This window comes from Colletotrichum chrysophilum, assembly GCF_026319265.1.
Source record: "Colletotrichum chrysophilum strain AFK26 chromosome Unknown scaffold_32, whole genome shotgun sequence".
In the NCBI taxonomy this organism is placed as follows: domain Eukaryota; kingdom Fungi; phylum Ascomycota; class Sordariomycetes; order Glomerellales; family Glomerellaceae; genus Colletotrichum; species Colletotrichum chrysophilum.
The window spans coordinates 315,254-343,121 of NW_026517319.1; the positions used below are offsets into that span (position 1 = coordinate 315,254).

General features: G+C 53.5%; 7 protein-coding genes across 7 annotated transcripts; 2 read left to right on the forward strand and 5 right to left on the reverse strand.

The window, feature by feature from the left end:
• Window positions 1–695: 695 nt before the first annotated feature.
• COL26b_005052 (uncharacterized protein) lies at window positions 696–2,859 on the forward strand (the record flags this gene model as incomplete). Its single annotated transcript, XM_053177908.1, has 11 exons — window positions 696–858; window positions 945–988; window positions 1,041–1,120; window positions 1,178–1,259; window positions 1,311–1,364; window positions 1,417–1,647; window positions 1,809–1,968; window positions 2,046–2,136; window positions 2,191–2,332; window positions 2,369–2,460; window positions 2,517–2,859. 11 exons carry the CDS (start codon window positions 696–698, stop codon window positions 2,857–2,859), a joined length of 1,482 nt encoding a protein of 493 aa, XP_053038217.1.
• A 192-nt stretch (window positions 2,860–3,051) lies between these two features.
• On the reverse strand, window positions 3,052–3,915 carry COL26b_005053 (uncharacterized protein; the record flags this gene model as incomplete). Its single annotated transcript, XM_053177909.1, has 1 exon — window positions 3,052–3,915. One exon carries the CDS (start codon window positions 3,913–3,915, stop codon window positions 3,052–3,054), a length of 864 nt encoding a protein of 287 aa, XP_053038218.1.
• Window positions 3,916–5,099: 1,184 nt separating this feature from the next.
• On the reverse strand, window positions 5,100–6,697 carry COL26b_005054 (uncharacterized protein; the record flags this gene model as incomplete). Its single annotated transcript, XM_053177910.1, has 3 exons — window positions 5,100–5,781; window positions 5,842–6,578; window positions 6,602–6,697. The coding sequence occupies 3 exons, from the start codon at window positions 6,695–6,697 to the stop codon at window positions 5,100–5,102; spliced, it is 1,515 nt and encodes a 504-aa protein (XP_053038219.1).
• Window positions 6,698–7,866: 1,169 nt separating this feature from the next.
• On the reverse strand, window positions 7,867–10,122 carry COL26b_005055 (uncharacterized protein; the record flags this gene model as incomplete). The annotated part of the gene is made up of 2 exons (XM_053177911.1): window positions 7,867–9,294; window positions 9,346–10,122. 2 exons carry the CDS (start codon window positions 10,120–10,122, stop codon window positions 7,867–7,869), a joined length of 2,205 nt encoding a protein of 734 aa, XP_053038220.1.
• Window positions 10,123–15,406: 5,284 nt separating this feature from the next.
• On the reverse strand, window positions 15,407–16,761 carry COL26b_005056 (uncharacterized protein; the record flags this gene model as incomplete). Its single annotated transcript, XM_053177912.1, has 2 exons — window positions 15,407–15,441; window positions 15,570–16,761. 2 exons carry the CDS (start codon window positions 16,759–16,761, stop codon window positions 15,407–15,409), a joined length of 1,227 nt encoding a protein of 408 aa, XP_053038221.1.
• A 956-nt stretch (window positions 16,762–17,717) lies between these two features.
• COL26b_005057 (uncharacterized protein) lies at window positions 17,718–18,780 on the reverse strand (the record flags this gene model as incomplete). Its single annotated transcript, XM_053177913.1, has 2 exons — window positions 17,718–18,286; window positions 18,342–18,780. The coding sequence occupies 2 exons, from the start codon at window positions 18,778–18,780 to the stop codon at window positions 17,718–17,720; spliced, it is 1,008 nt and encodes a 335-aa protein (XP_053038222.1).
• Window positions 18,781–25,339: 6,559 nt separating this feature from the next.
• Window positions 25,340–25,697, forward strand: COL26b_005058 (uncharacterized protein; the record flags this gene model as incomplete). Its single annotated transcript, XM_053177914.1, has 2 exons — window positions 25,340–25,562; window positions 25,645–25,697. 2 exons carry the CDS (start codon window positions 25,340–25,342, stop codon window positions 25,695–25,697), a joined length of 276 nt encoding a protein of 91 aa, XP_053038223.1.
• Between the last annotated feature and the right edge of the window lie 2,171 nt (window positions 25,698–27,868).

Genomic DNA, 27,868 nt, shown 5'->3' on the forward strand with positions numbered 1-27,868 from the left:
TGTAGATGCAAAATAATAGAATGTTCAAAACCATCGGCCAATGGACTATCATTTTGCACTGTGCTAGTTGAGGAAATAATTGAAAGTGATTCTGGTAGTGATTCTGGTTGATGCAAACACCATAACATGTGGACGAGCTCTGGAATGAACGTCGGCCAGCCAGCCTCTTTAAGAAAGGGTAAGCCGTCGGACCAGACCCGACAAACGCAGAGTCATGGAGTTGCGCAATATTCCAGCTGCTGGCGCGTAGTGTGGGGGCTGCTGGTTCATGTCGGGTGGATTGCATCTTCTCCCCAGTCAATGTCGCAATGACCATCGCCAAAAACCGCGGCGTACAACCCGCGATGTCTAGCCCAGTTCAGCAACCAACCGCGGACGGTTCCCGACGAACGGAAGTCCGGCACGGGAGCTTCCACGTTCGTAGCGTACAGGAGCCAACATAAACCGCGGGCCGGCGGGCGAAGGAATGGGTCCACCGACGCGGAACTTATCGCCAAGCACGTCTTCGTCTTGCATTTTGATATCATCTTGGAGGATTTTCGGGCGACGTCCGCCGCCAGGCAAGCAGTTCAAAGACGGCCGCGAGAGATGTTGTATATGATAAAGATCATCACCCTTCTCATTTTCCATCTGTGCCACGTGGGAAAGTGCATGTCTTGCAGTTCGTCAAACATCCTGATTCACCAACAGTGAAGATGGGCGTTGCAGATAATTTGAACATCCAAGTCGCCGCTAACGATGCTGGCGCCCGGGATGCGACGACCATCGGTCAATCTTCAGGGTCTGATGGCGGCATTACGCCCGTGGAGAGCGAGCCAAAGGATTACATCGATCCCAAGGAGGAACGGGCTTTTGTCTGTAAGACAGGTCTTTTGTGCACATTGGCCCACGCACGGGTTGACTGACATCAACAGGGCGCCTCGACTTGTTCTTTCTCACCATAGGGTTCCTGGGCTATATGTTCAAGTACATCGACCAAACAAACATTGTGAGCCGGAAACCGATGTGCCATGATGCTAGACAACTAACCCGCAACTTAGAGCAATGCCTACGTGTCTGGCATGAAAGAGGATCTCAGCCTGTTTGGCAACGAGTTGAATTATTTTACCACGTTCTTCAAGTGAGTTTGCCTCCGAGGCCATGTATCGGAGCCCTGAGAACTGACCATGTGCTCCAGCATCGGATACATGATCATGCTATACCCTTCATGCATCATCATCTCCCACTTTGGCCCATCAAAGTGGCTTCCAGCTTGCGAGGTTTGAATTGCTGTTCTCTCTCTCTCAAGGGCAAGTACTAACGAAACGTAGCTCATTTGGGGCGTTCTAACATGCTGCTTGTCGGTCGTCACGAGCTCCAAACAGGTAACGCCGCCTCCCAAATCACCCAGCCGGGCAGGCCACTGACGCATGCCAGGTTTATGGCCTCCGATTCCTCATCGGCCTATTTGAAGGCACCGCATGGCCGGGATACTTCACACTCATCAGCCAGTGGTACATGCCCCACGAAGTAGCTCTACGCATGAGCCTCTACAACATCGCCCAGCCCGCGGGCGCCATGCTGTCCGGTGCGATGCAGGGCGCGCTGTCTACCAACTTTGAAGGCGTTGCCGGGAGGTCAGGCTGGCGGTGGGCCTTCATCATCAATGTGAGAGCTATTCCGTGCTATGATTGCTAAATTGAGAGGCTGATTAATATTACGGGGTGCTTGCACCATCGTCGTGGCGCTCGCAGCCTTCTTCATCCTTCCTGGCTATGTCGGTTCTCCCCGATGCGATCTTCTCACCACCATGGCTAACTCGATCACAGCCCGAACGTCCCAATCCGCTTTCAAAGTTCTACATGACGGACCGTCATATCGAGATAGCAGTCGCGCGAGGCCGTCGAGTGGGACGTAAGCCGCAGATTGGCATCACCGTCAAGTCATTCCTCCGATGCTTCACATTCTGGCAGCTGTGGGCTATTGCGAGTACGTACTGTGCCGACTCATGGTCTTTCCCATGAATAGATCCACGTTCTCGACTGCAGATCTGACATTCATCTTAGTTGCATGGCCTGTCGGTGGCAACTTCACGCCAGCCAGCTACTTCAACCTATGGCTCAAGTCTCTAAAGAACTCGGATGGAACTGTCAAATAGTGCGTTCAGATTTGTTCCATTCACCCTTCAGCCCAAGCTAATCAAATCCGAAGCTCCGTGGCTATGCTCAACTACCTGCCGATAGCAGGCCAAGGTCTGCAGCTCATCTCAGAACTCCTGTTCAGCGGCTTCAGCGGGTACTTTGGCGTTCATCTGCCGTTCCTGCTACTTCACTCCGTAACTCATCCCTTCCTTGTGAGATGAGAAGACTTGAAAGCTGACGCAGTGTAGGCCATCAACATTGCCTCTCAGGTGATCCTCATCGTCCGGCCAAAGAACGAAGGCGCTTACATGGCCGGCTGGTACATGAACTACATCGGAGCGTACGTCAAGACCACCCCTATTTTCAGTCATATCCATAACCTGACATGTTGCATAGTGTTTCCACCATGCTCCTCTGCTCTTGGGGCTCAGCACATCTCCAGCACGAGCCTGAGGTCCGCACCGTCCTGTTCGCCAGCGGCACCGTCCTGGCCTACATCATGAGCGCCTTCATACCCATTGCCGCGTTCCCTGCTTCGGAGGCTCCCAACTGGCGCATCGGATCAAAGCTGTATCTCGCATTTGCACTCGTGTCTGTGGTGATCTTCATCGGGATCCATTTCGGATTCAGGTGGGAAGAGAAGAAGCAGCAGAAAGAGGCTGTGAAGGAGGAGCTGGCTGGCGAGCCAGACGACGCGAATGCAGGGGTCAAGACCGTGAGCCTGGAGACAGAGAAGTAGGGTTTCTTTGTCTTAGCAGTTATACGTATGTGGACAGAAACGGCCAGTTGGCTGTTCTCAGTTCTAGCAAGGCCAAAGAATCTCTCTTTGACAGACACTTCAACCGCTTCGTGCATTAAACCAAGCAAACCTGACCATTTCTACAAGCCCTTTGTGTCTCTTAAGATCTGTCTCGTGTAGCATCAATCCAGTCTAAGTCTCCCTCACACCACCAACAACTAACGACCCCCATCTCTGCGCCGCCATACACCCGCCATCAATGAGGATATCAACACCATTGATATACCCACAACCGACAACAAACGTAACCGCCTCCGCCATCTCCTCCGCCGTCCCCGCCCTCGGCACCGGCAACCCCTCAATCATCGCCCGAATCCCCTCCCCGCTCCCGCTCGCCATCTCCTCCCTCAACATCTTCGTCTCAGTACACCCGGGGCTCACACAATTCACCCGCACCCCCCTCCCCGCGTACTCCTTACTCGCCGCCGCCGCCGCCACCCTTAACACGTTCGCCTTCTTCGCGATGCAATACGCAGCCCCCTCATGCGCCCGTCCCATCTCCCACATCTCCTCATTATTCAACAGCTCCCCCAGCGGCGCCAGCGCGAGATGCCGCTCCAGCGCGTCGGACATCGGCGGGCCCATGTACTGCGCCATACTTCCCACGCAGACCAAGCTACTGCCCCTTGGCATCTCGACCTCCGCGCCAAAGGCAACGATCACGTTCGCCGTGCCGAGCACGTCGACCTCGTAGATCTTGGCTGCATCACCCATGGAGGGCGAGATGGCGGAGGTCAGCACGACGGCGGCGATGGCGCCACCGAGGGACGCCGCGGCCTTGGCGACGGCGCGGACGGACGCGTAGGAGGTCACGTCGACCTGATGCGTGGTGAACTTGTGGCCGGCCTGTTTGAGGGCCTCGGAGGCGCTGGCGAGAGTGGAGGCGGAGCGCGAGGCGAGGAGGATGTGGTGGCCTTGGCCGAGGCGGAGGGCGGTTGCGAGGCCGATGCCGCCGCCGCCGATTACCACGAGAACCGGGAGGGTGTCGAGGGCCATGGTGTTTGGTCTGGTCAGCTTTGAGTCCTTCTGGTAATTGAAGCTACAGACAAGGCAACTTGATTTGGGTAATCGTATAATTCGCTCGTGGGATCGTAGCTTATTTATCCAGTCCCCATCTCGGTTTCGCATCCACGACAGGGACTCGCAATCTATCTTAACTTTGCGCAAAAGAGATGAGACGAGGTTAACCCACCCTGCGGAGTACGACCTCCCAATCTGGTAGATCACATCTCTACGCCGTACGCACCAATCACAGACACAGATGCGACGTCCAAAGTTGGCCCTGGCCCGAACTCTGATGTCCTACGCCTCCAGATGATTTGCTTCATCGGCAAACAGCGCCCGCCGAACCCCGTCCGTGTGCCTGCCTTACGCGCAGGCAGGGAGGGGGAGCCATAGCTTCGGTGCCTGATCACAAGCCAGAAAGCTACCAGCTCGCTGTTTTCGGGCCCCAAGCTTCTTTGTGTGTGCCGACGCGGGTGCTGGTTTGCGGTTTCGCCGGCGGCGGTTCCATGCCGAAAGTAACCAAGGGATGAGGAGAAGCTTTTCGGTCGGGTTCGTGATGGGGTTGAGGTGCGAACCCGAGGCAACCGAACACGCGGTTCGTCTGGGGTGAGGCAGCTCGATGAGGTGTTCGTTCTCTTGTTCGGAAATGCCCCGATACATGCGATTTGTTTTGAGCTGGGTGTCTGCGGCTCATCCTGGGCGTCGTCTAGATTAAGTTTTGGTCTATTCCGTGGGAGCGGACTGGCCCGGCTGGGCAGAGGGAAATTCGCGCTGCGCCTCAGAGGCGTGAGGAGGCGGCGCGGACTTCTCGTGGAATCGTGTCCTAGGAGCGCGGATAAATTCGGGCTTCGATTTACTTCACGCAGGAAACGTGACCGCAACGACAGAAGCACGACGGACAGGGTTAGCGACAAAGGCTGGTCGGTGAGAGGGGTTGGAGAACGCATATCACACTTCACAAGGCACTGGCGCGATGAAAACATTTGTAGAACTTTTAGTCTGATTCCGTATCTCTCGTGTCTATCGCAGAGTTTGTCTAGCTACCTGATTGTTGCCATAACTCCAAAAGACCTCCGAGGAGAGTGCTTCCATGATCCATGATTCATCCATTCCATACCACCAATTTTGATTGCGTTCCCAAAGGAAGGCGTGAGTAGACATCCAAGGCGAGACGTCTAGCTGCCGTCACCGCAGCGGTCGACAGTGGTGCCGTCAATGTCCATGAGGACGTCGCCGACGCATCCGCCGTCCATGGTCTTGGGCATGCGGGCGCGGAGGGACCAGTAGGCGCCGCGGAGCTCGTTGTCGTCGTCGGGGTGGCCGAAGTCGATCCAGCCGAAGGCGACCTCCTTGATATCACCCTTGGCGCAGGCGGTGATCTTCTCGATGAGGCCCTTGCCGTCCTCGCCGCCGATCTGGTTGTCGGAGAAGCCGGTGCCGAGCAGGTAGAGCGTCTTGTACTTGTCCGTCTTGCCGGTCGCGGGGTCGAACCAGGGGATGTTCTTCTCGAAGTGGCAGAAGTTCTTGATCCAGGAGTCGTGCAGAGCGCGGACGGTCAGGCTGTGCAGGGCGACGCCGGACTTGGCGTAGATCGGGTCTTGCTGCTCCATGGGGAGGGGGGAGCGGTCGTTGCAGTCCGTGTAGACGAAGAGGACGGTGCCGTCGGGGACCATCTTCTTGGAGGGGGTCTGGATGTACCAGGGCATGCTGGTGCAGTAGTTGCCGTCGGTGACAGCCTCGGGATCCTCCTCGGTGCCAGGGCCCTCGGAAACATCACAGTAGCCGACCTCGAGGTAGCCGTCATCAGTCATAACCCACTTGGTCTTGAGGCCGGGCTTGGACTCGGACAAGACACCACTGAACCGAAATGTTAGCACACCGCTGGGAGAATCTCCAATGGGGAGTTTTAACACTTACCAGACCGTCTTCTTGATGGGGACCCAGGTGAAGTAGCCGCACTTCTTCTCCTCGTTCAGCTTGATGTCAAACTTACGACCGGTGGACGTGGACTGGCTCTGGTGGTAGCCGCCGGAGACGCCGAACTTGAGCGCCTTGATCCAGGCCAGCTTGGGCTTGAGACTGATGCCCCAGCTGTAGGAGGTGGAGTCGCTCTCAGTGATGCCGCAGTCGATGGGGTAGTGGCAGTCAGAGTGAGGGAAAGGTCTCTCCTCAGCCCACTCGAAGGTGGTTTCAGCCTGGCAGAAGCTGGCACACTCGAGATGGTCGTTGAACTCATTCCACTTCTCGCAAGTGCCAGACGAGCTGGTGGCGATGCGCTTGCCGTCAGTGTGAAGCTTGGCGGGGCAGTCGATCTTGTAGTAAGTGTAGTAAAGCTTGTGAGACTGATTGTCCTCGCAGGGGGGAGTGATGTCACCCTCATGGTTAGGACGCTTCGGAAGAGAAAGGGCAGAAGGGCCACCAGCAAGGAAGGCAGCGCGATCCTCAGGACGAATAGCCCACATGGGAGGGTTGTTCCAGTCAACCTTGTCGACACTCTTGTTGTTGGCAGGCTCGATGTGGTGAGTGAGGTTGAGGTCAACACCAGCGAACTCGGCAGGAACCTTGCGGTTGCCAGCCATGACCTGGCCGGCGATGAAATCATTGAGGTCGAGCTCGCCGTTGGTGAAGTCATTGACAGACATGACGCCACCGCGCTGAGTGTTGCCAGTGTTCGTACCAGCCCAGCGACGGCACCACAGAGAGTGATGGTACCGAGAAGAAGGGTCTTCAGGCTACCTCCATGGCCCTTGGGCAAGATGTTGAAGGCCTCCATTGTTGGCAAGGTGATAGGGTGAACAGAGGGGATCGCAAGACGCGCAGAAGGGGAAGATGGTGATGGTCTTGGGGTGAAGGATAGAAGTGAAGGGATTCAGGTTTGAGGTGCCTGGATCCTGGAAGAGTTGTTTGTGGAAGGGATTTGTGAAAGGTGTAGAAGTGAAAGGGTTTTTGTTGTGTGGGAGAGAGAGGGAGAGGGAGGTCTTGTGTGGGAGAGGGAGAGAGAGAGAGAAAGGTTTTGTGGGGGGTGGTGGGTGGGCGAAGAAAAGGTGAGAGGTGAGAGGCTAGCGCGGTCTTGATCGACTTTGAAAGGCAAGAATGACGACCCTTAAGCGAGAAAAGTTTTCAATATCAGCACCTTCTAGAGTTGAGGTGAAGTCTGGTCTGGTGAATGTGAGGGTGGTGCTTAAGAGAGGTCTGGTCCGGTCAACAAAGGCAAGGCGGTCTATCAGAGATTTTCTTGTTGTTGTGGGATGGACTTGTGGGAGGAAGGTGCGCGAGAGACAACTCCTTTCCCTTCAAGACTTTGAAGATGGAGGGAGATAGAAGGAAAAAAAAGTTTGAGAGAGAGAGAGCGGTATCTGGGCAGTTGTAGATAAAGGTGATCAGAGAAGATGGACGAGGAGGATAACCTCCTTCTGCTGAAGAATCCAGAAAGATGCTTCCTTAGACGACATCCCATCAGGGAAAGATTGAGGCATCGCCGTCATCACAGCCAGCAACTTTTAAGTCAGGTCAACTGATATTCACTTTCAACTTCTGATTGAGTAGCTTGGCCCTTCTCCAGGCCGTCAATCGCAATTTTGACGCATTAATTTGACCGAAAACCGAAGCTCCCTGCCTACATGTGCCGAAATACTGACACAGTTCACTGACGATGAAAGGAGGTTGATATGATTCGTGTCACGTACTTGTATTTGTGTTGTATATAATTGCAGGTGTCCAACTGCGGCCCAGTTGCAGGCTATGGGCCCGTTCTCCCCCATCTAATGTACACCTGCAACGTCTCATCTACCTGATGAGGCCATGGCCTCCCATAATGCTGATATGTACCTACTGATCCATTATTCCTACAGTCGTGATAAACGCCGGGCCAGACAACCAGAAGCCTGCCCCACTATGGCGTCGCTGGCATCGAATCGATCCAAAATCATGCTACTCATGTGCTTATAAGAACCTGTTACCACCGGGCTGGGGCCGGTGTGGGGGAGGTGTGGGTGCCTCCGACTCATAGTCACGATCCCTTGGATCGCTGCCTCTTCTTGGTGGCGTTGTGATACCGCGCCCGTACCTCGAGGCTTGCGGGGGGCTCGAGTCGATAGCCCGCACCTTGTCCTCATCAATGTACGCATCTTCCTCCTCTTCCTCATCGTCGTAGTGCTGGAGAGCGGGCATCGAGCGGGAATCACCCTTCACAAGACCAAGTCGCTCCTCTTCAGTCGCATTCTTAACCTGTGGGCTGGAGTAACCTCGCGATCCTAGACCATACCGGCTGGTGGGTCGATGCGCCTCCTCTTCATGTGCGTGTGCATGTGCATGCGGAGAGTCGTTGTGATGCCTCTTGAACACGTTTGAGAAGGAAAATTGTCTCTTTGCTGAGTGCGGCGGCGGGGTCGGGGCCAAGTGAGAGCTCGCGCCGCTGAAGGCGCTACCTCGCGATACAGCGCGTTGATCGTAAACACCTGCGGCACCGGCGTACTCCATATCTCCGTGCTGCTGTCCAACTGGAAGTCCATAAACGTGCTCCCTGCTTCTGCCGTAGTACGGAGAGTGATCGTCGTCCGACTTGAGGGTGGCGACGGCAATCTCGGTTAAGGGAACGGGATGCATCGGGCTCTGAACCTTCGGATCCTGGGCGAAGCTGGGCTGGTTCGGTGACAGAACGCTTCGCGCTCGCTCTCGGATTGTGCCTGCAATGCTCGAGAGCATGCCGGGGGATGAGGGACGATCATGTTCGGCCAACTCTTCTTCGGTCGGGAAGTGAGACATGCCGAGGGGCGGGTGAGCTTGCGGGGAGCTGGGAATAACAGTGGGCGTACGAGGAACGCCAGAGGGCACGCCAGAAGGAACACCAGAGTGTGGGAGAGGGAACGGTGAGGTGATAGTGCCACGCGTGCTTCGGCTTCCCACAGTCATCGTCCGGCGTCTCCTCAATCCGTCCCATTCGTACATCGGCTGACCGTCCTCGCTGACAGGCTCAAGAGACTCGCGCAACTTCTCTTCGTGCAATCGCTTGAACTCCTCCTCTTCCATCTTCTGTCTGGCCGAGGACAAGCGACGCACGATGGCGGCGGCTCCACGGATGGCGTCTGCCTTGGGTTCCGTCTCGGGCTGCTCCTGCTCGGCGATGGTTTGAATCTGGTTAAGGTCTCCAGAAAAGACTGCCGTGTCGGGGACATCCTTGGCCGATTTCGAAAGTTGCAGCAATACGACACCGGAGCAGATGGTCAAAAAGCCATTGACGACAGTGATGATGGCCGTTGGCGTGCCCTTGAAACCTCTGAACAGGACAGCCGAAGTGATAATGGTCGTGCTGGTGAAGTAAACGTAGTATGTCGGAGTGACCAGGGCGGCATTGAACAGATTGAGTGCTTTCTAAATTTGAGGTCAGCGTGTGGGGTTGAGAGACCAGTACGGAGAGCTTACATTCAGATAGATGATCTCAGTCAAAAGGGTCGCAATGACGAAGACGAGGAGCACGTAAAGAAACCACTGGTTGAACTGCGACTGACCTCCGGCCTGGGCCACGATTGCGGCTCCGAGACCTTGGGTAGCAACGACACTCAAGCCTCCGACCCAACTGCAGATGGAGATGTAGACCAACATGTTTTTCTTACCCCATCGTGGGCCGGCATAGAGAGCAGTTGCGACAGAACCTATAATGATGACACCTGCGTAACTCAGAAAGGCGGGATGAATGACGTAGCTCTGCATCTGCTGGATATTGGCGACGGCTGAGTTCTCGGGCGCGTTCATGACAATGACGACGGATCCTACGATGCAGAGGAAGCAAGCGACTTTTCCCACCATACTCAAACGTTCCTTCAAAAAGATGGCCGAGAGGACTGCAGTCAGGACGACGGACAGGGCACCAAGAGGAGTGACGAGGATGGCATCGGTAAAGGCGTATGCGACGAAATTGCAGATTTCCCCCACGATCATCAAAATCATGCCGGTCCACCACCAGGCATTCTTGAGATAACCGTAGCCCTCACCAGGGGCTTCATTGTACTTCTCGTTGGCTTTCAAGAGACCAACCTTCTTGATAACGAAGGAGCATCCGATGAATGCGCCAGATGCGACGGCCAGGGAAATACCGATAGCTTTGTACGAGGCTGGTCGCGTTGAGGTATCTGATGAGGAGGAGCCCATTCGGGCGTATATTTCGTGGGCTGCCACAAGCAGTTCTCCTGATTGTTCCATGGCGGCGTGTGCAACGCCGGCGACGTGGTCGCCGGGGTGATGTATTTGGAGGGGCTTTCGTTACTCGAGATTCGTGGTCATTCGCTTAATTTCGTTACAATGCGCGAGGGTCGGAGAGAGCTTTCTGGACAATACAGGGAGGACAATCGTCATAGGATACTCGTAGTCGAATGGGATGGACTGATTGTACGGGTGAAGCTTTGGCGAGAAAAGGTAGGTAGACGGCGTCAGCAGTCGGAAAAAGCGATTGTCAACAATCTTGGCAATGCTTCAACAGCGGCGGGGAGCGGGTGGGTTTTGGGCGTCGAGCCGATATGGCACGGAGGCGTGCAGGGGTGCGCAACAGAAGCTGAGGGTGCTGTGATCGGTATGATCGGAACAGGAGTCTAAAAGACAAGACCGTCGGTGACGGGGAGCCTCTTTTTCGCGGAGAGTTGTGGGAATTGGTGAGGTCGGGGGGCTCGAAGGAGGCTGTGTCGAGATCCGTCGAGTAAGAAGGGTTCGCGCAGTGGGAGGTAGGGTTCAGGTGGTGTTTACAGCGGGAGCTTGTCTTCGCCACAACAGCTTGCGTCAGCCCGCTTGCATGAAGAGCTGAGGAGGTTCGTTCGTAAAAAAGATCGTGAATTCGTTAGGTCGAGATCAGAGAAACCGAAGCTATGTTGTTCTAGGACATGTGCAGGAGCAAAGAATACACATGCAGAACAGCGCAGACGGACGAGCTCGAGTTCAGTCGGAGTGCAGGCGGACAACACAGGGCACGGTCGTCTCGCTGCAGGAAAGAGCACCTCTCTGAGAAATCAGGCAGGTGACGAAGCGGCGGGAGCTCAGCTGATAAGAGAGACAGAGCGTAGGTAACGGGGAGAAGAAAAGAAAGTGACAGAACCAAGACATGAAATTGCAGAAACGGACTCGATGGCTGGGTGGACAGTGGGACATTCGTATGGGAAAGCGCAAAACACCAGGGCAGCAGCAGCGGCAACAGCCAGACAAACGTGCGCTGAGCTGGACTGGACTGGACTTGGATGGGACTGCAGGCTGGGATTTGGGATGGAAAAGAACACGACGGACAGGGTGGTGCTGGTCTAGAAGCCCGGCCTTTTGGCGGTGCTGATTGGACAGAAATGAGCGTGTGGGTGGACTTTGGTGGGGGGCGGGCTCGCTGTGTCTGGTTAGCGCCTTCCCGCAGCGCGGGACGCACCCTGTTCTTGGAAAGAGATGCAGTGGAGCCCAGGGGCTTTCCTGCCACCTGTGTCAGTGTTCTGCATCCAGTCCCGTCGCTGTCGTCCTTCTTTTTACCTTAGCCTTCCCCGGTGCAGTTGCTGCGATGCACCCGTATAAAAATAAAATGAACTGCCACTGCCTTCACTTGCTGGTCGGCAATATGTTACCTTACCTGACAGATGGCTGAGGTGGATAACATATCGATAGGTAGGTACCTCAAGCCCTCTCTGGCAATTTGTCCTCCTCAACACCTCCAGTGAGGTAAGGATGCATATCGCGGACAGACACCGTTGTCGCAACACTGCATTGGATTGACAGACAAACCTTCACAAGCCTTGCCATGCGCATAAGGCAACGACATGCACACCACATCTTTCCGTCTTTGGTCGGACCATCCCACCAGTTTCCGTCCAGGGAACGAGGGAATGCGAACACGCTGCTTGTGCCGCACCAACACCGCCATCCCCGGCAGGCTTGATCCCAGCGGCGGTCTCGAACACAGGCCTTGGTTCTCGCTCGTCCTTCTTTCTTCGCCACGACAAACTTTTGCTGGCCGTACTCGGGCTCGAACTTGAACTGGCACTGGCACTAGCAGGTGCTGCAGTCCGTCCCGTGTCGTCGCCATGTTGGTTTCGCAATATTCTCGAAAATTATGGACTCGGCCACCAGACGAAGGCGCCAACCGCGGCCCCTCGACGACGTCGCCCCGTTTCTCCTTGCGACGCCTGTTTTGCTCAAGCCACCAACGCCATCACCTCTTTGGCTGTCATCGCACATGGGGTTCCCCCAACTCTGAACTCTGATACGATGCGACACACGTCAATCCGCATTCAACAGCAGTCAGTGGCCTTTTGCATCTGTGTGGGTGCATACGTCGTCCATACTCTGTTCAGTTGGTTCCAAGGTTCAGATTCGGATTCAGAATACCGTGCCGACAGAGAGGGCAGCGCTCGACAACGTCGCATCAAGCATCCCAGCCGGTGATGTCAAGGCCAGCCAGGAATGTGGCTCTCTGCAACGGGTGATAGGTCCGTGTCGCTTCAACGTGCGACAACCAAGTCCAATTTAGACCCCTGCTGCCTCGCCCTCCATCGCCCTCCTCCTCGCCGTGGCAACGGAAACAAGCCTTGCGCCAAGGTCAACAATCCATTCCAGCAACACTCGACTCGACTCCATCACCACGTTTGTCCCGCGTTGTTGTCTTATCCGTGGTTTGAGATGAAGAGCTTCAACACGATGGATGGAATGATGAAGGAGGAGCACCGCGCAGCTGAGCTCATCCCAGGAACAGCCCACTTGGCTCATTGAACACTCGCCGCTGCTGGGATGATGCACCTCTGGCTGAATTACTTCAGCTGAGTGTGCCCAATCGACCCCACCACCAAGCCCGACCTCCATCATCCCCAACCTAGTCGGTACGTACCTCCCTCTTCCGCAATGTCACTCCGCCAAAAACAGCGAGGATTCGCTCATCGCCTCCCCCTCAAGCTGACATTCATTGCCAGCTGTCAGCCATTGGCTGCCGACTGAGCCCCTCCACCTCCATTGACCCAGCAAGCAAACAAGCAAGCGAGTCAACTACAGCTGCACGCGCCATGCGTTGGCCACGACCGATTCAAGGGACCCTTTCACCTGCACCAACTGTGTCACAATCCTCAGCCTGCATCTGCCTGCCATGCATGCCAGACGGATCTCTTACCGGCGCTTCCCCATTCTTTCAGATCGCTGGGATCCGACGACCACTCTCGAAGGGATCTGCCCGCCGTCTGTCCAGTTCCGCGACGGGAAACCGTCACGGGCCTCGACCAAATGGCAACCTCTGTCAACATCGCCTGTACCAGAATTGTTCGGTGTGATGGCCTTTCGCGAATTGGAGGCCTTCGAGGGCACGGTGAAATACGACTATCCTCATTTCCAGATCTGATTTGCGGGATTCCTCCAGCCCCTCGGATGAAAATAGGTCGCACTACCGTCTGCAGTAAGCCATCTCAGCACGGTTAACACGGCGGGATGGCAGAACGCCTCAACGCTGGTCTAACCTCCGTCTGTCAAGCTTGTTGGCATAGCCTCTGCGGCGCGAGCTGCACATTAACAGCCTCTCGATGCAAGCCTCGGAGATGCTGTCAGCAGCCCGGGGCTTACCTTGCAGATGGGTACGCGTACGGACTTCAAGCACTCGCTGCTGAGAACACGAGTTGTTGAAGGCATCCTTGCTGAGGGGCATTCTAGATACCTGTGGTCAGACTATCAGACGCTCGGTCCAGCGACTCGACATATCACCTGCCAAACAAGTCGGAGCAGATATTAGTCGGGAAATCACAACATTCCATCCGCTGTCGGTGAATGCCGCGACCAGCATCACTCTCCAGGCTGTTTTGGTCATCAACATCTCCAATTACCAAAAGTTTGATGATCAGCGGATCCTGTTTCGCGCACAGGACGGATCTACAAGAAACAAGGCGACATTCCGTGAGGCTCGTGCGGGGCCCGGGATCGGCCCTCCACGGCTCTTGCCCGCCGCGGGACGTTGGAGCCGCTCCCGAATGTCTCGGCGTTTTGACCGACCTCAACAGGATCAAGAACGTGACTCGCCCAGTATCGCTAAAAGTTTCAGCAGTCGAAAATTCTCTTCGAAACATCTTTGGACGCATTGCCGACGCCTTGGCCGACATGAGAAATTCCCGATTGACTCCTCCGTTCCGGAAAATTGATCGTCTTGCCAAGCCATCAACCCGCAGCTCTACAAGTCTTGGCAGCGATGGCATGCCAGCCCTACGAAAAGAAAGCAGCATCAGTGTTGATCGAAAAATATTCTCACGATAGGTGTTCGTATGTCAACCAGACTCTCGGCAATTCTGGAAAGATTCACGGGGAGCCTGCCGCTCTTTGGGCCTGTTGACCAGCAGCGTGACCTGAAGGCGGTCTCGTTGGCTGGGCTAAGGTGTTCTACGCTGCCCGGCAACACCCAGCTGTTCCTATTCGCCATGATCCGCCAAATCAGACCTCGATTCTCGAGAACACGAAAACTCAAAACCAGGATAATCGCCAACCTCCCAGACCACACAAAGACGCGATCTTGGGCATCAAAGTTGGAGCACCCGGCACTGCCGGAAGCTCATCACAAAGCCCCACAGCCCAACCACATCAATTGGGCTGGCAAACTACAGCATCTATCGGCCAGCAATCATCCAGCCACCGATCAAGTTCGGCCGTTACAAGGTGCACTCGGCCCGCGGAGGCTTCCGTCGCTCCGACCATGATCAGTGGGTTGTCTCCACATCCCCGTCCACGTCGGTCTCGTCGCCGAGGCCAATGTGATGGGTCTGAGATGACGCTCGATGCTCCTTGCCATCTGTGTACGTCTGCCTGATATTTTTGATTGGAAGCTTGCAAGCTTCGTACCTCTGGTGAGAACATCCAGATAGTCAGCCTCCGCTAAAAATACCATCCGAGCTGACACTACTGCACAGGCACCTCGTCTCAGTGAATGATCAGCTCTTGCTCCCGAGGCTGCGTTTTGAGAAACTCCCCTTGCATAATGCCATCGACATAGGAATCGCCTTTGAAGTAGTATCCTCCTTCAGCTCGAGGTCGTAGAACGATCGGTGATCCAACCCCCCACACCAGGGTTACCACATCCCCTGGCGCGATCCCGATATGCCCGAGCCCAAACATGCCTTTTCTCGATTTGAACAGTGTTCGGGAATCACGGCTAACGCTAAAATACACCGTACCCCGAAGCTCGTCCGCAGCAAGTTCTCTCTCCTCAGCCTTCACAGGCTCGACGCTATTCAGCGCTTTGCCATCCCACATCCCCTCGTGGCGGAGAACCGTGAGAGCCTCTTTCGACAAGCACTCCACGTCAAGAGGATCTTTTCGCATGACTTTGCGAAGCATTTGGGGTACGTCGTGCATCTTGCCGTCATTGTACATCTTCCAGCAGAATTGGAACAGTCCCGCGAACCCATGAAGGACAGTCCTCCAGACGTAATCCTCCCCTGGGCCAGATTCCGGTCCCAAACCAACAAAATCAACAACAGAATTTGCCCACCGCTCCGGCTCTTTAATCCTGGTCGGTCTTGGAGCCGGTCTCAGCCACTGGAGCACTTCGGTAACTTCATCAACTATACACCCCCGGCGATGGAGCGCGCTGCCCTCTCGGAAGCCCGGAGACACGTCTCTTTGAGGCTGGGATTTTCCTCGGGCAGCGGAGAAATACTTCCCACCGTAGTTGATTGGGTATGGCCTAACGCCAGAACGACCGATCTCGCGGAAATCGGGAACCCACGTAGGCAGCTCCGCTTCCAGTTTCCCAGGCTTCACGGAGTCGATATTAAAATACGGTCCACCAGAGCTTTGCAACATGGCCCTTGTCGCCTGCGTAAAAGTTTTCCCGAACGACTGCGTGTAGTCTGATTTCATGCCGTGCTTTTCCTCTTCGTCTAGGACCCCGAGAAGACCAATGAGGAGATCGCGCGGGTCAGACGCAGCGTAGAAGGGTCGACCCGGCGCGGCGCCTGTCTCCCATAACACGCGTCTCAGCAGAGGCTCACGGCGGCCTCGACGAAGTCTTCGGACTTGGAGCGCTTTGATACGATGTAATGTTAACTCGAGTCTCAGGGCGTCAACGTTCCCACCGTGCCACATGGTCACTACTGCCGCCTCGAACGCATCTAGCGAGACTCTCCTGCCGCCTACCATGACCGCCGCCTCCCGTGCGAGTGCGACTTCTTGTATGATCCAGATCCTGCACCAATAACTTCGATGCAGAATGTCAGATAAACCCGGAATGAGAACTTTATCGTTCTCGTGATACTCCGTGAACAAGTCCACGGCGGTGGCGGCTAATTTTGTCGCCGGGCCCATTCCAAGGGCGCCGTACTTAGCTTGCCACGCCGGATCCAGCCGACCCATGACACCGTTGCGCAGACTAATTATCTCCCCATTATTGGAGGGCATCTCAAGCGCACCAGAGGCATGAAGTCGGGGGCCGTACTTGAAAATGAGGTCCATTGCCTGGTCCGTCTCCTCGGTGCCGGGTCCTAGCCAGACGTACACCATCGCTGCATTGCTAAAGATGTCGCGCGTCATGCCGACCTCATGGGTCTTCTCTTCAAGGTCGGACTGTTCGATACATATGGCGTCGATCCAAATCCATGAGCTGACGCCGTTCCTCTCTAGCTGTTGCAGAGCATCGTGCAGGTTTTGCGTGACATGAAACGGCTGGCTGTTGATTTCGATCTTCTGCGGTTCAGAAGAGTTGCCCCAGACGTATGAAAGTGCGCTGTATGAGGCTTCCTCCTCGTCCAAAGACACCGTCCGGAGCTCGAGGGAGAGGATGGAAGGCGCACAAGGCTGTTGCAGGCGGACCAGCCTGATCTCGCGACGGTCGGGGTCGAGATGCTCGTGAACGGCCATTTATTACAATTAAATCTGCCAGGAATGTGTGAAGTCGAGGTGCTCAGAGTTGATCTTACAAACAATAGAAGAACCAAGATTATCGGAGAATAAAGATTATCAAGCTGCTGAAGCAAGGCATCAGGTCGGACGTCAGATGGATGTGTGTTTTGGACATGCAGCTAGGCACCAACATCAGCGGCACTACAACGAGCGTGATTGGTTGCTCGGTCGAGCGTTATATCGAACTCCAACGACGAGAGTGCAAATGAGCAGCATGCTTGATTGAGAATATTCCACTACCTATTTCTCTTTTTTCTGGTTGCGAACCCATCATCAACGGGGATGTTTGGGTTTGAACGTGAAAAGCCCGGAAAACGGGCAAGCTAAGAAATTTACCATTGAACTCTTTACTTACTCCAAACTCACAACTTCATCGTCAATAAATTCCTATATGAAATGGAGCAGTTAAACAACTGAACTCCATGTGTCTTGGCAGGTGTTTCAAGTTGAGCAAAATCTAGCATTAGTAATTACCTTAAGGTGATGGCAGACGACAGTGGTTTAAGGACACTCCTTTGTTCTACCCGACTGGTCATTGCTATTGAACAACATGGACATATCAACGAACCAATCGCTGCTCTCTATTTAAAGTCTGAGAGAATCAGGAGACTTTTATCAACTTGATGCATAAAGAAGTATGTGCGTCGCGACTCCATCCACTCGGTCACCTCTGCAAGCAAGAACGCGCCCTAGAACAGACACCCTACAACTTACGCCCTTGGTCGAAACTTTCGTGAATTAACGTTTCCTAACCCAGAACGTTCATTGATGAGAACATAATATTTTAAATGTTGATTAATCACTAATTCTTTCGAAAACAGCCGGTGGGATCGTATTCGGTCCTGCACGGAGTCCGAGTCCTCGACACGTTGAATACTATCCCACTACAGCCTAACAACGTCATTCTGACGGGTTCAAGCTTTAAATGCCAGCTGGACATCAACGACGCCGCGGATGAGCTCCTCCAAAGATCTCCACTTCATCCCAAGAATCTCGTCCGCCGCTTTGGTCACCGCGCTCATGGTCGGCGCACCCTCGACCGGGGGTTTGAGCTTGTAGTCGGCGGCGGGATAGAGTTTCTGCACCACCTCCGCAATCTCATTCCACGATGTCGTGACGCCGGAGAGGATGAATTCCTGGAACTCCGCCGGGACGGGCGCCGTCAGCGCCCGGGCGAAGGCCTCGGCGACATCCCTGACGTCGACTAGCACGGGAGGAAAGGTGATGTTTCCCGTGCGGACGGCGTCGAGGAAGAGGTAGTTGATGCTGTCGATCTGTTCGGCCTTCTTCTGTAGGAGGCTTGGGCCAGTAACGAAGCTGGGGTGGAAAGTGAGGACTTTGAAAGAGGGGCTGTTCTTTTTGACCCAGTCTTCCGTTGCTTGGTGCGCGAGGATCTTGGAGCCTTGGTATTTGATGGTGTGGCCTGGGAGGCCTTCAGGAAGCTCCATGTTGACGTCGACGGGAAGATCGATGCCAGCGTGCTCTGGAACTTGGTTAGACAAATGAGCCATAGATGGAAAGCATCCTGGTGAAGTTACCTCGGACGACGAGCCCGTTGCCAGCCATTGTGAACAGAGATTCTAAAGATATCAACGCGAGGATAGAAGAGGTGATGAGGACTCTCTTGATGGACGGCGTCGCCTTGGCGGCGTCAAGAAGTGAGAGCGTGCCCTGGACAGCGGGATTGATGTAGTCATCTTGGAAGTCGGCGCCCTGGCCCACCATGGGCGATGCCACGTGGATCACGTAGTCTACGCCAACGACAGCATCGGCAAACGCGTTCGTCTTTGTGAAATCGGGGATGAGAATGAATTGAAGCTGGTCTGCAAATGTTGGGAAAGCTTCTTGGAGCTTCTGAATCTGTTCTTCACGGCGGACGCTGAGTCGGACGCGGTAACCTGTCTTCAAGACGGAGGATGCGATCTGAGAGCCGATGAAGCCGGTGGCTCCGGTGATGAATATGAGTGAGGCGGACATGTTGATAGAGTGAAGATTCAAGGCGAGGGATGTATCATACTATTCGTGTAGAGATGGTCAGAATCGAGAATGAGTGAGTTACATGTCGTGCACTTTATACCTTTGACATCAGAGACGCAACAACAGAGTCATAAACCCCTATCGACTGGCCATCCATCGCTTGGCATTACCATCTCTCATAATTCAGACGCCGATATTTTTTGTACATAGTAGGTCCGCATACATTGACTTTGACAAGTTTCCATGTACCAATTCGTCTGAGCTCACCCGGGACAGGGATCCCTCTCCACCCGCTCTCGAGCACTCGTCAGAGTAAAGAAGTCAAAGATTACTGATCAGGTAGCGGTGGCTCCGGACAACACTAAATCACCCAGACCGGCAACCGCCCGTCGGGAACACTTATAAGCGTTCCTGGGGTCAAACTTTCAAATTGTCAATCTGTTCCAAAAGCTTACAAAATCGGCCGTTGTGACTGTGATGCTCCCGCCCATCCGGCTCATACAGGATACCCCAGTGGGCGAAGCTTGGCGTAGATATCTTCTAAGCTAGCCGGCAGTACATGCCCATTCTCACCGCCGTCCTTGTTTTCTCCTTCTTTATTATGCGCCTGTTCTTCTTCGTGGTTCTTCTCGCTATCAGTACCTTGCTGCCAGTATTGAGGACGCCGCTGCCCCTCAAACTCGATGATCTCTCCCCCAATCTTTCGGAAATAAACGGCTCCGCCATCCTCATCAGGGTTGTCACTGCTAACATGGCACCTTTCGATTGAGGGAAGCCAGATTGGAGAAGGCAAGATATCTCCAGATTTGCTCCAGCAGAGGGGGAAACACTCCTTCTGAGAGGGCTGTGGCCCGTCTCGCTTTGCTCTCCGTGGGTAAGGCAAAGCGTCACCCACAAGCATCTCCTCCAACAGTTGCCAAATCCGACGTCGGTTATGCAGCCCAGCAGGCACGTCAGAGAGGTCGCTATGATAGCCCGTAGTGACCATTTGATGAACCAGCCTTCCACGTTCAAGGCGATCTGACTTGAGACCATAATCCACCCCACGACTGAGTTGCCGGACCAAGAGTTCCCAGTCCCATTCGAAGTCAGGGCAACTCTGACAGTCTTTGGCGTCGATGAGCGCTGGATCGATATCCCAGAGCCATGGAAGAAGACCACGTCGGCCAGCCTTGAGTGTGTTCTTCCAGATATTCTGGGATAAAACTCGCGAGGAAACCCGTGGTAGATCGGGCCCCATTGACTTGCAGATCTGGCCCAGGACTTCGATTGGCATCGCAGCCAAACCTTCCATCAGTCGTGTAGCATGATTACTCGCAAAATCCACCTTTGAGCGACATTGCTGCAAATTCTTCAGAAGACATTCCGTTAGCCCTTCGATCTCTAGAGGACTATCCCCCAAAGTCTACAGAATGGGTCAGTATCCATCATAATAGGAGTTCCAGTAGTAAGGCAGTAGAATACGTACGTAAAACAGGTTTGCTCTGGCTGATGGAAATGGCCCAGGCCAATCCAGTCCAGGGCATGCATATTCTGGCCAGTTGATGTCAGGTCTGTAGGAAAATTTCCGCCAGATTCTGTAATTTGGCTCAAAATAACATCCGTGCCGTTCACTACACTTCATTGTGACTGCCCGTCTCCATCTCAAGGCCATGAAAAGCCCTCGCAAGTCTCGTATATAGGCGACGTGGGATGATGCGAAAACCTTTTTTGCAATTTCCAAGCATGCTTCATGTACTAGTGCATAGACTCGGTCGTCCGTAGCCCAATAATCGGAAGCGAAACAGACTGTGATCTTGTTATCAAGTGCGAATCGATCGTATTGATGTCTGTGTGAGGTGTTCGCCTCATACACTTCAATATCGGAAGCTTGTGATCGCGGCCGAACCCCCTGTAAATCTGGCCGAACTCGCGAACGTATCTCATTCATGGGGCAGTAACGATCATCGAAGCCGCGCAGAATTTGCCCGAACTCATCGTCTGGGTCGCAGAGCAAGCGAGCCTCGGGGATCCAATTCAATTCATTGTAGTACTCGGGAAGAGGCTCATCTTCCGGAAGACGAGGGTCGTTTTCATCGCTGAAACACGGGCTGCCACTAACAGTGAGACCACATATCTGGCATGGTGACATGTCCTCATCCATAGTGAAGACAAGACGTCCTGTCTGAGAGATTCGATGTTGGATTTTGCGGCCGTAGAGTCCGGGTGAGTGATTGCCTCTGTTTCGTCAACGTGGCAGGAAATGACGAAAGCGACGGGAAAAGGAGAATGTCGCAATTCAAGTGGGCGAGGTGAATGGGCTTTGGGGTCTTTGTACCAACATGCATTCCGATCCCAAGAGCTGAAGCCAAGCGAGAATGTCGCTTGATTTTGGGGTCTGTTGGCCCAACACATGCGCGAGTACTTTCGAGGTGCGTTGTTGGCCGAGAAGCCCCAGCGGCAAACTGCATTGCTCCACACAATAGCATGCATCTGCGCGAATAATGAAAATAGAACACCTACCTGCGTGCCTGGGGGCGCTTTGGGCTTGGAAGCCATGTCCATTTCTGTGAGTTTCAGGCGCTTTGTCTGCAGTTCACTCGCAGGTACCCATGCTGCGTTTGGTCAGCTGCGCATTTAAGGGGGAAATCCCTCTCCTTTCCGAGGGGCCAAGCTCGCCGCCAATTAGGATGGTACTTTCACTGGCACTGATTTTGCGATCGTGATTGACTATTGCTGTCTGCTGATCCCTTCATGTTTGTGAAGTCGAAAGGTCAAAGTCACCCAAAGGTCACAGCATCTCAGGGCCTGAGGTATTTTCAGTCCGTGATGTATCAGTAGCAGCTCGGACGACGGACCTATGGTACTTGAGACTTGGCAGAGTAAGTATTTAATAACCCAAGCTTCTGGTGCTTGCCATCAACTTGTTGAATGCGGTTGAAGGAAGGCTTAAACGGTGGGAATCAACTACATAATTACTATAACTAACAAGAGATCACTGACACTACCTTCTGGTAGTACCGCTATCAGCTTACTAGCTCTGTTGACCTCTGCAAGCATGTTGGGTTCGTACTTCACAAGGAAAGCCTGACGAGGGTACATGCACCGTCGTCTTATTAATCCCGTGCCATGGATGTATCTGCAATAATCCGATGCGGCATCTCAACCCCTTGTCCAGCGGAATCGAAACTCGCATCTGCATGAAAGTGAGGGACGCGAAGTAAAGGGGCCAACGGCCCCAAGTTCGCGGGGGCGGTGACCTGTTGGTCGTTGGTCTTTCGTGATGATCAGTCGACCAGGCTCTACGGAAGCGCAAATGTCGTTGGTACTAAATTAGTATTGCTGAAGCAAGAGGTGATACTTCTATTAGACCATAAAAGGCTCGAGGGCGTAGGAATGGCATGTTGCTTTCGTTGCGGTTTGATGCTTCGAATCTGTGTAATTTACTTCGTTTGCAACAAACTTGGGACTTCATCCTTCTAGAATCGTTCGTTCCATTGCTGGTGTTCAGCATGAAGCTTTTCTACATTGTTTGCGTGCTTGTTGGCGCTTCTTCTGCAACCGCCATCAACCTCCGTGATTACGGAGAAGGCTCAGAAGAAAGTCAGTCTTTGTCCCTCCACGACCCCCAGGAGACCCACAGCATTAACCAAAATGTTTTGACAGCGAGAGACAACCCACCAATCTCAGGAGAAGGAGGCTCTTCTATTATGACATTCCCTACCTCCAGCCTCGCTGGAAACCTGTCCCGAGTTCTGATGACACCGACAACCCGCGAATGGGCTCCCGAAGTCAGCACTGGCAGCCAGACCACTACTTTTGAGCGCCCTGTCTCGACTCTCGGGTCTACTAGCGACAGTGAAAGGTATTCCACGACTCAAGCCATTCATGTTTCCCACGAGACGAGTCAACCTGTTCCAACCACTCCCGCCGTTCACGACATTCCAACACCAGTATCCACAATGACCACGGTGCTATCGGGGCTTCTCATTCAGACCTTGACAGGCTCTGAATGGAAGGAGAACACCTGGGTCACAACGACTGGAGCTGATGGTTCACCCACTCTGGTTCCTGTGATTGTTGGGTGCCCCGGTTGCAAAGATCGTAGCGGCGGGGGCTTGCTTCTTTGGAATCTCCCACAAATACCCAACGTATCTTTCAAGTTTCCTAATCTCCCCAATCTACCTCAGTTCTTTTTACCATGTGTAAAAGTTCTGTTCTTCGAGATAGGAAACTGTCCCGGCCCTGTGACCGAGTCGACAGACGGTGGCCAACAGGAAGAAGACCATAAGAGCAATTCACCAACTGCTTCACAGACACCATCTAGGACTCAACCAACGACAACATACTCATCGACAGTTTCCTCGACAGAAGCCTGTGAAGTTACACAGACAGCTAGTCATTGCGTGGCTACGTGCAGCCCAACAACGACCGACAGTACTAGTACCATTACCTGTTTCACAACGGCATGTCACGCGACGATCACAGGATGTAGTGTCAGCGGGGTCACATCCACCACGACCAAGATGCCCTGCCCAACCCACGATAATGCCGAATACGTTGGAGGTCGCGACCTTGCTGGCGACAGCTGTCCAATGGGTTGTCCGCAGTGGAGCCTGTCCGACTGGAAACCCTCTAATCCTGTGGATGATGATCAATCCGACGCCAAGAAGAGAGACTTTGCACTGGCTGGACGTATCTTGATTCCGCGTGCAGCGAAGAAAAACATACAACAAATCAAGGGGTGCCGAATCGAAACCGCATGGCCAGCTGGTAAACCTGTGGCGACGCCTGCATATTTCTCTGGTACAGAGTTCCTAGAAGCTGACATAGTAGGCTTTACAAACCTCGACGAGAAGAGGAGGGAATTGAGTGGGAAAGTGCCTAGATGGTACAGCTTGAGGAGCGCTGAAGCACCGGCTTGCACTCCCACCGCCATTACACTTACAACAGAAAAAATGTATGATGTCATGCAACGACTGAAGAAGGTCGAGAAAGAGAACCCTAAGGACGTCAAGAAGCAATTCAACAGACAAGGCAGCAGACCTTCATTGGATCATATTTGGGAGAAAAGTTGGCTGACGGAGTTCTTGGAGGAAGACATCTTAAGCACCGAAGCGGCTTCTTTGGCAGGCTTGCCATACAGTGGGGCTGAGAAGATGAACTGCAAAGACTTGAATGCTTACATGTTTAGCTCTCAGAATGAAGGGGAAAGAGGCACACAAAACCTTCTTGCCAGTGTTTACGACGCAAGCCCCTCTAAGATGAACTTGGAGTTATTGGAATGACTCAGGATCTCAACGAAAAAGCCAAGGTAAGTAGACACACTGAATTGCAATCCCTAATCAAGATGAGTACGATCAATCACATGCTAATTCTTATGATAGGGGCTCGTGTGGCATCCAAACGAACTGAAAAAAGAGGTGGCTGATAGGAGAGGAGATGTGGTCAAGCTGCCGGTTGCCGAAGCATTGACCAATTTGGACGAAAAAATGAATTTTTTATTCACAATACAACAAGGAGTTTGGACGAGCAATATCGAGGATGCCATTGAGCTTATGCAACAAACGAACAATAGGGTATACAACGAGTTGTGAGTCATTTAGTGCTTCTTCTTTTCTTTCTTGGTGATATGCCTCTGTAACTTCAAGAACAGCTTTCTCTAACGAAAAGAGTGACCAGTATCAAAATTGACAAGATTCTGGCAGAACAGAATCCTGGAGTGGCAGCTTTCACGCAGGAAGGGGGGTTTCTGAGCGCACGCTTTCGCAAGTACATGGACGACTTTCTCAATAATCCGGCGACAGGAGTGAAAGCACTTGTCATGAACTCGGCGGATTCGATGAAGCAGGTCATCGCAACAGGCTTTGCGTCTCTCAATGACCGAAGCCAGCGATTTACTAAAGCCGGTCTCACTCAGGACTTCGAATTGGGAAAGAGGAAATGGGAGCACCTTCGCAACCTGCCCCGTTCGACATGGGAGATTCAGATTTCATGGTCATGGTTGAGATGTGACGCCCTTGCCCGAAGAGGCGGGGAGGAGTTCGGTGCGTGCCACTTCGCACCGCCGATGTCAATGCCTCCGGAATCGACCATCGCATCGTCTCTTGCACCAACCCAGACCAGCCTCCCGACCGATGCCAACACCTTCACAACCACCTCGTCATCTGCTTCGGAGATGATTACAGATCCAGCTGGCTCATGCACAAGAGATGAAGAGTGTAGAAGCATACAATGTTCTGATGGATCTTTGGGTGCCTGTTTGGCTTTGCCGTTGGGGCGGGGAAACGCTTGTGGCTGCCAGCCTCTCAAATGGGAGACTTCTACGTTGTCATACGTATCGACGGCATCTACTGAAACGCAACCGCAGACGACGCGTACATCGATGAAGACCCCTCCACCAAAGACTTCGCTACAGAGCAAGCCTTCTTCAACCACAGCCGTCCCACCACGTTGGACTCAGACTTGCAACCCGGGGGGACTACGGTTCGACAAGGATGCCGCCACTGATTTTGTCGAAGAGTATTGTAAGAAAGCCACCTGGGATGAAAAATGGTTCAGTGCTGCTACGGACGGAAAGATGGTCAAGCAGAAGGGCATCTCGGTATGGGAAAACCAGAAGGACGACAAGGTGTCGTCTTTCAGGTTCATCATTCATGCTGTCAAGCCTGCGAATGAAGGCAACAGGAAAGCATGGTGTGACACCGAAGGAAAAGGGGCCCAACTGAACACAGCTCTAGAGCTGCTACAGTCGGAAGATGGTGTCCAGGAGTGCCGGAAGCAATTGCAAGAGTTGCTCAAATGTAAGCAAAAATCTCTTCCATCATATTGAGGAATTTCAGCTGACACAGATGCAGGTCGACCGAATGCCAACAACGCCGATAGGCCTTCCGGAGGAACTCGCGCCGGTCTCTGTCTTCAATGGACCCTTCAGGTAACGAGGGATGAAGTGTGATCAAATTAGCCTACACCCTAAGGGCCTGCTCTGTAAAGTTTGAAACGGAGTTCACCTTTAGGGTGGATACACCCGACCATCAAAGACTGGAGCGATTTTTTTCAGAATTCAGGCTAGGGTTTGACAGACCGATCCATCATTTTCTCGATTGGGGCAAACTTTGTTCGTTCATCAAACGCCTAGCTAGACAACAACTGACTTTCTTTCCTCATCCTGTACTTCTTTCTGGTCAAGACTATGGTCCACAATTTCGTGGGCATCTAAGACCATGTCAACCTCTTGAGCCATGGTTTCAAACCGAGATTCGACTCCCTTTGTAGCCGGAGGAAACCAGAAACTCAGTGCATAATAGGCCAGCCCGCTCACAATAACACTGAGAAGGTACCCCATCTCCCACAAATGTGTCCCCCCAGAGGTGACGTTCACCGTACCGAAGGTCCCGACAAACCCTGGGAAAGGTAATGCAACACCGAGGATCCATGCGGCAATTGCGCGTATATTCCAGCCTTTGTAGTACCAATATCTGGAACTCTCGTTGCCGACGTACAGTTCCGTGATGGAAAAGTTACCGTTGGCGACAAAGAAGTAATCGACGATGCAGATAGCAGCAAATGGTCCCATCAAGATGGAATATCCGGACAGAAAGGTCAGCAAGCTCTTCGCACTTTCGATGATGCGCCATGGAACGATTGGGAATGTCAGCACTGCGCAAAGAACCTGACCCCTTCGAATGTTTATCCAACGAGGGAAAAGACCTGCAATGTCGGAACCGAAAGGCAAAGAGTTTGCAGCTACGTTGGTGCCGAGAATTGCCACGGCAAAAGCGAAAGAGGCGAGAAACACAAGCCCTCTCGATGCAGGGCTCATCTGGTAGCAGTCAAGTGCCTCGCCCAGAACATCCCATAAGTTCCAGTAGGCCTTTCCCCAGACATTGGAAGTTGCACCGGCCACCAAAATTCCGAACAGCGCAGGAAGAGCGCTGAAGATCGGATATGTGAGCAACTGCGACAATGACTGGTCACTCGGCTTCCGAGCCCATCGAGCGATATCTGCTTGAGCCACAATAAGCGCCGAGCAACCCCCAAAACTGGAGTTCAGGGCACTCATCCAGAGCCAACCGTAGTACCCAGGATTGCTGATCTTAGGGGAAACTTGGAAGCTCGGCCCAATGGAGCCCCCGTTCAATACGATGGCCCAGATCAACACCGCAAAGCAAGCGGGGGCAACCATGCATGACTTGGCGACGAAATACCAGTTGAGATTGCGCGGGTGAATAAAGATGAACGGCATGGAGAGAACCCAGAAGACAAAGAGCGCGACCATAGTCTGCGTAGTGATGCCCTCGGAGACGGGGATGTTGTTGGGAATGTTGTGCCAGGAGGGCCAGATGCAACGGAGGCAGATGGAAACGAAGTTGGCGCCATAGAAAGAGTTCACAGAAAACCATATGGCGGCGACGACGCAGCGTGACAGGATTGCAAAGTAGCTTCCCCACATGCCAAAGCTGGCACGGGCGTAGACAGGGAAACCAATGTGGTATGCTGCTGGCCCTCGACCATTGGCGACGAGCAGTACGGCGCCGATGATGTGTGAAACAACCACGGCGAGCCACGCGGCGTACCATGGCATTCCCAGAGCAATCATCGCGCTCCCAGTTGTCCAAGTGCCAGTTGCAAACGAAGAGGCGAGCCAAAAGGATGTATAGTGTAACCATGTCCAAGTTCGATGGGCAGGTTCGGTTGGGTCGAGATCATGATTGGACCATACATGCTGGTTGCTGCTGAGCTCAGGAGCTGTTTCTGACGTGACGCTATACGGGTTCTGAGGGACCTCGAGGGCATGGACGATGCCTTGCCAAGAGATCCTTCGAGAGAAAATAGACAGATTAGGAGTCATGGCCGCATGGGAGACAATGAAGAGACACGCGGATGATAGCTGAGGGTGTCTTGGTATGGGAGGCACTTGTTGTATTCATACATACTGTTGCTATTTAATCCATCCCACAAAATCGGTTGACAGGGGCACTGTATCCCGTGATGATACTCGGCACACTTCAACATTAGCACCCGGCAGTACTATGTTCGCAGTCAGGCACATGCATAACTGCTACCAGTCGAAGACTTGCTGCGGGCGTGAGACGATGTAATGGTGATA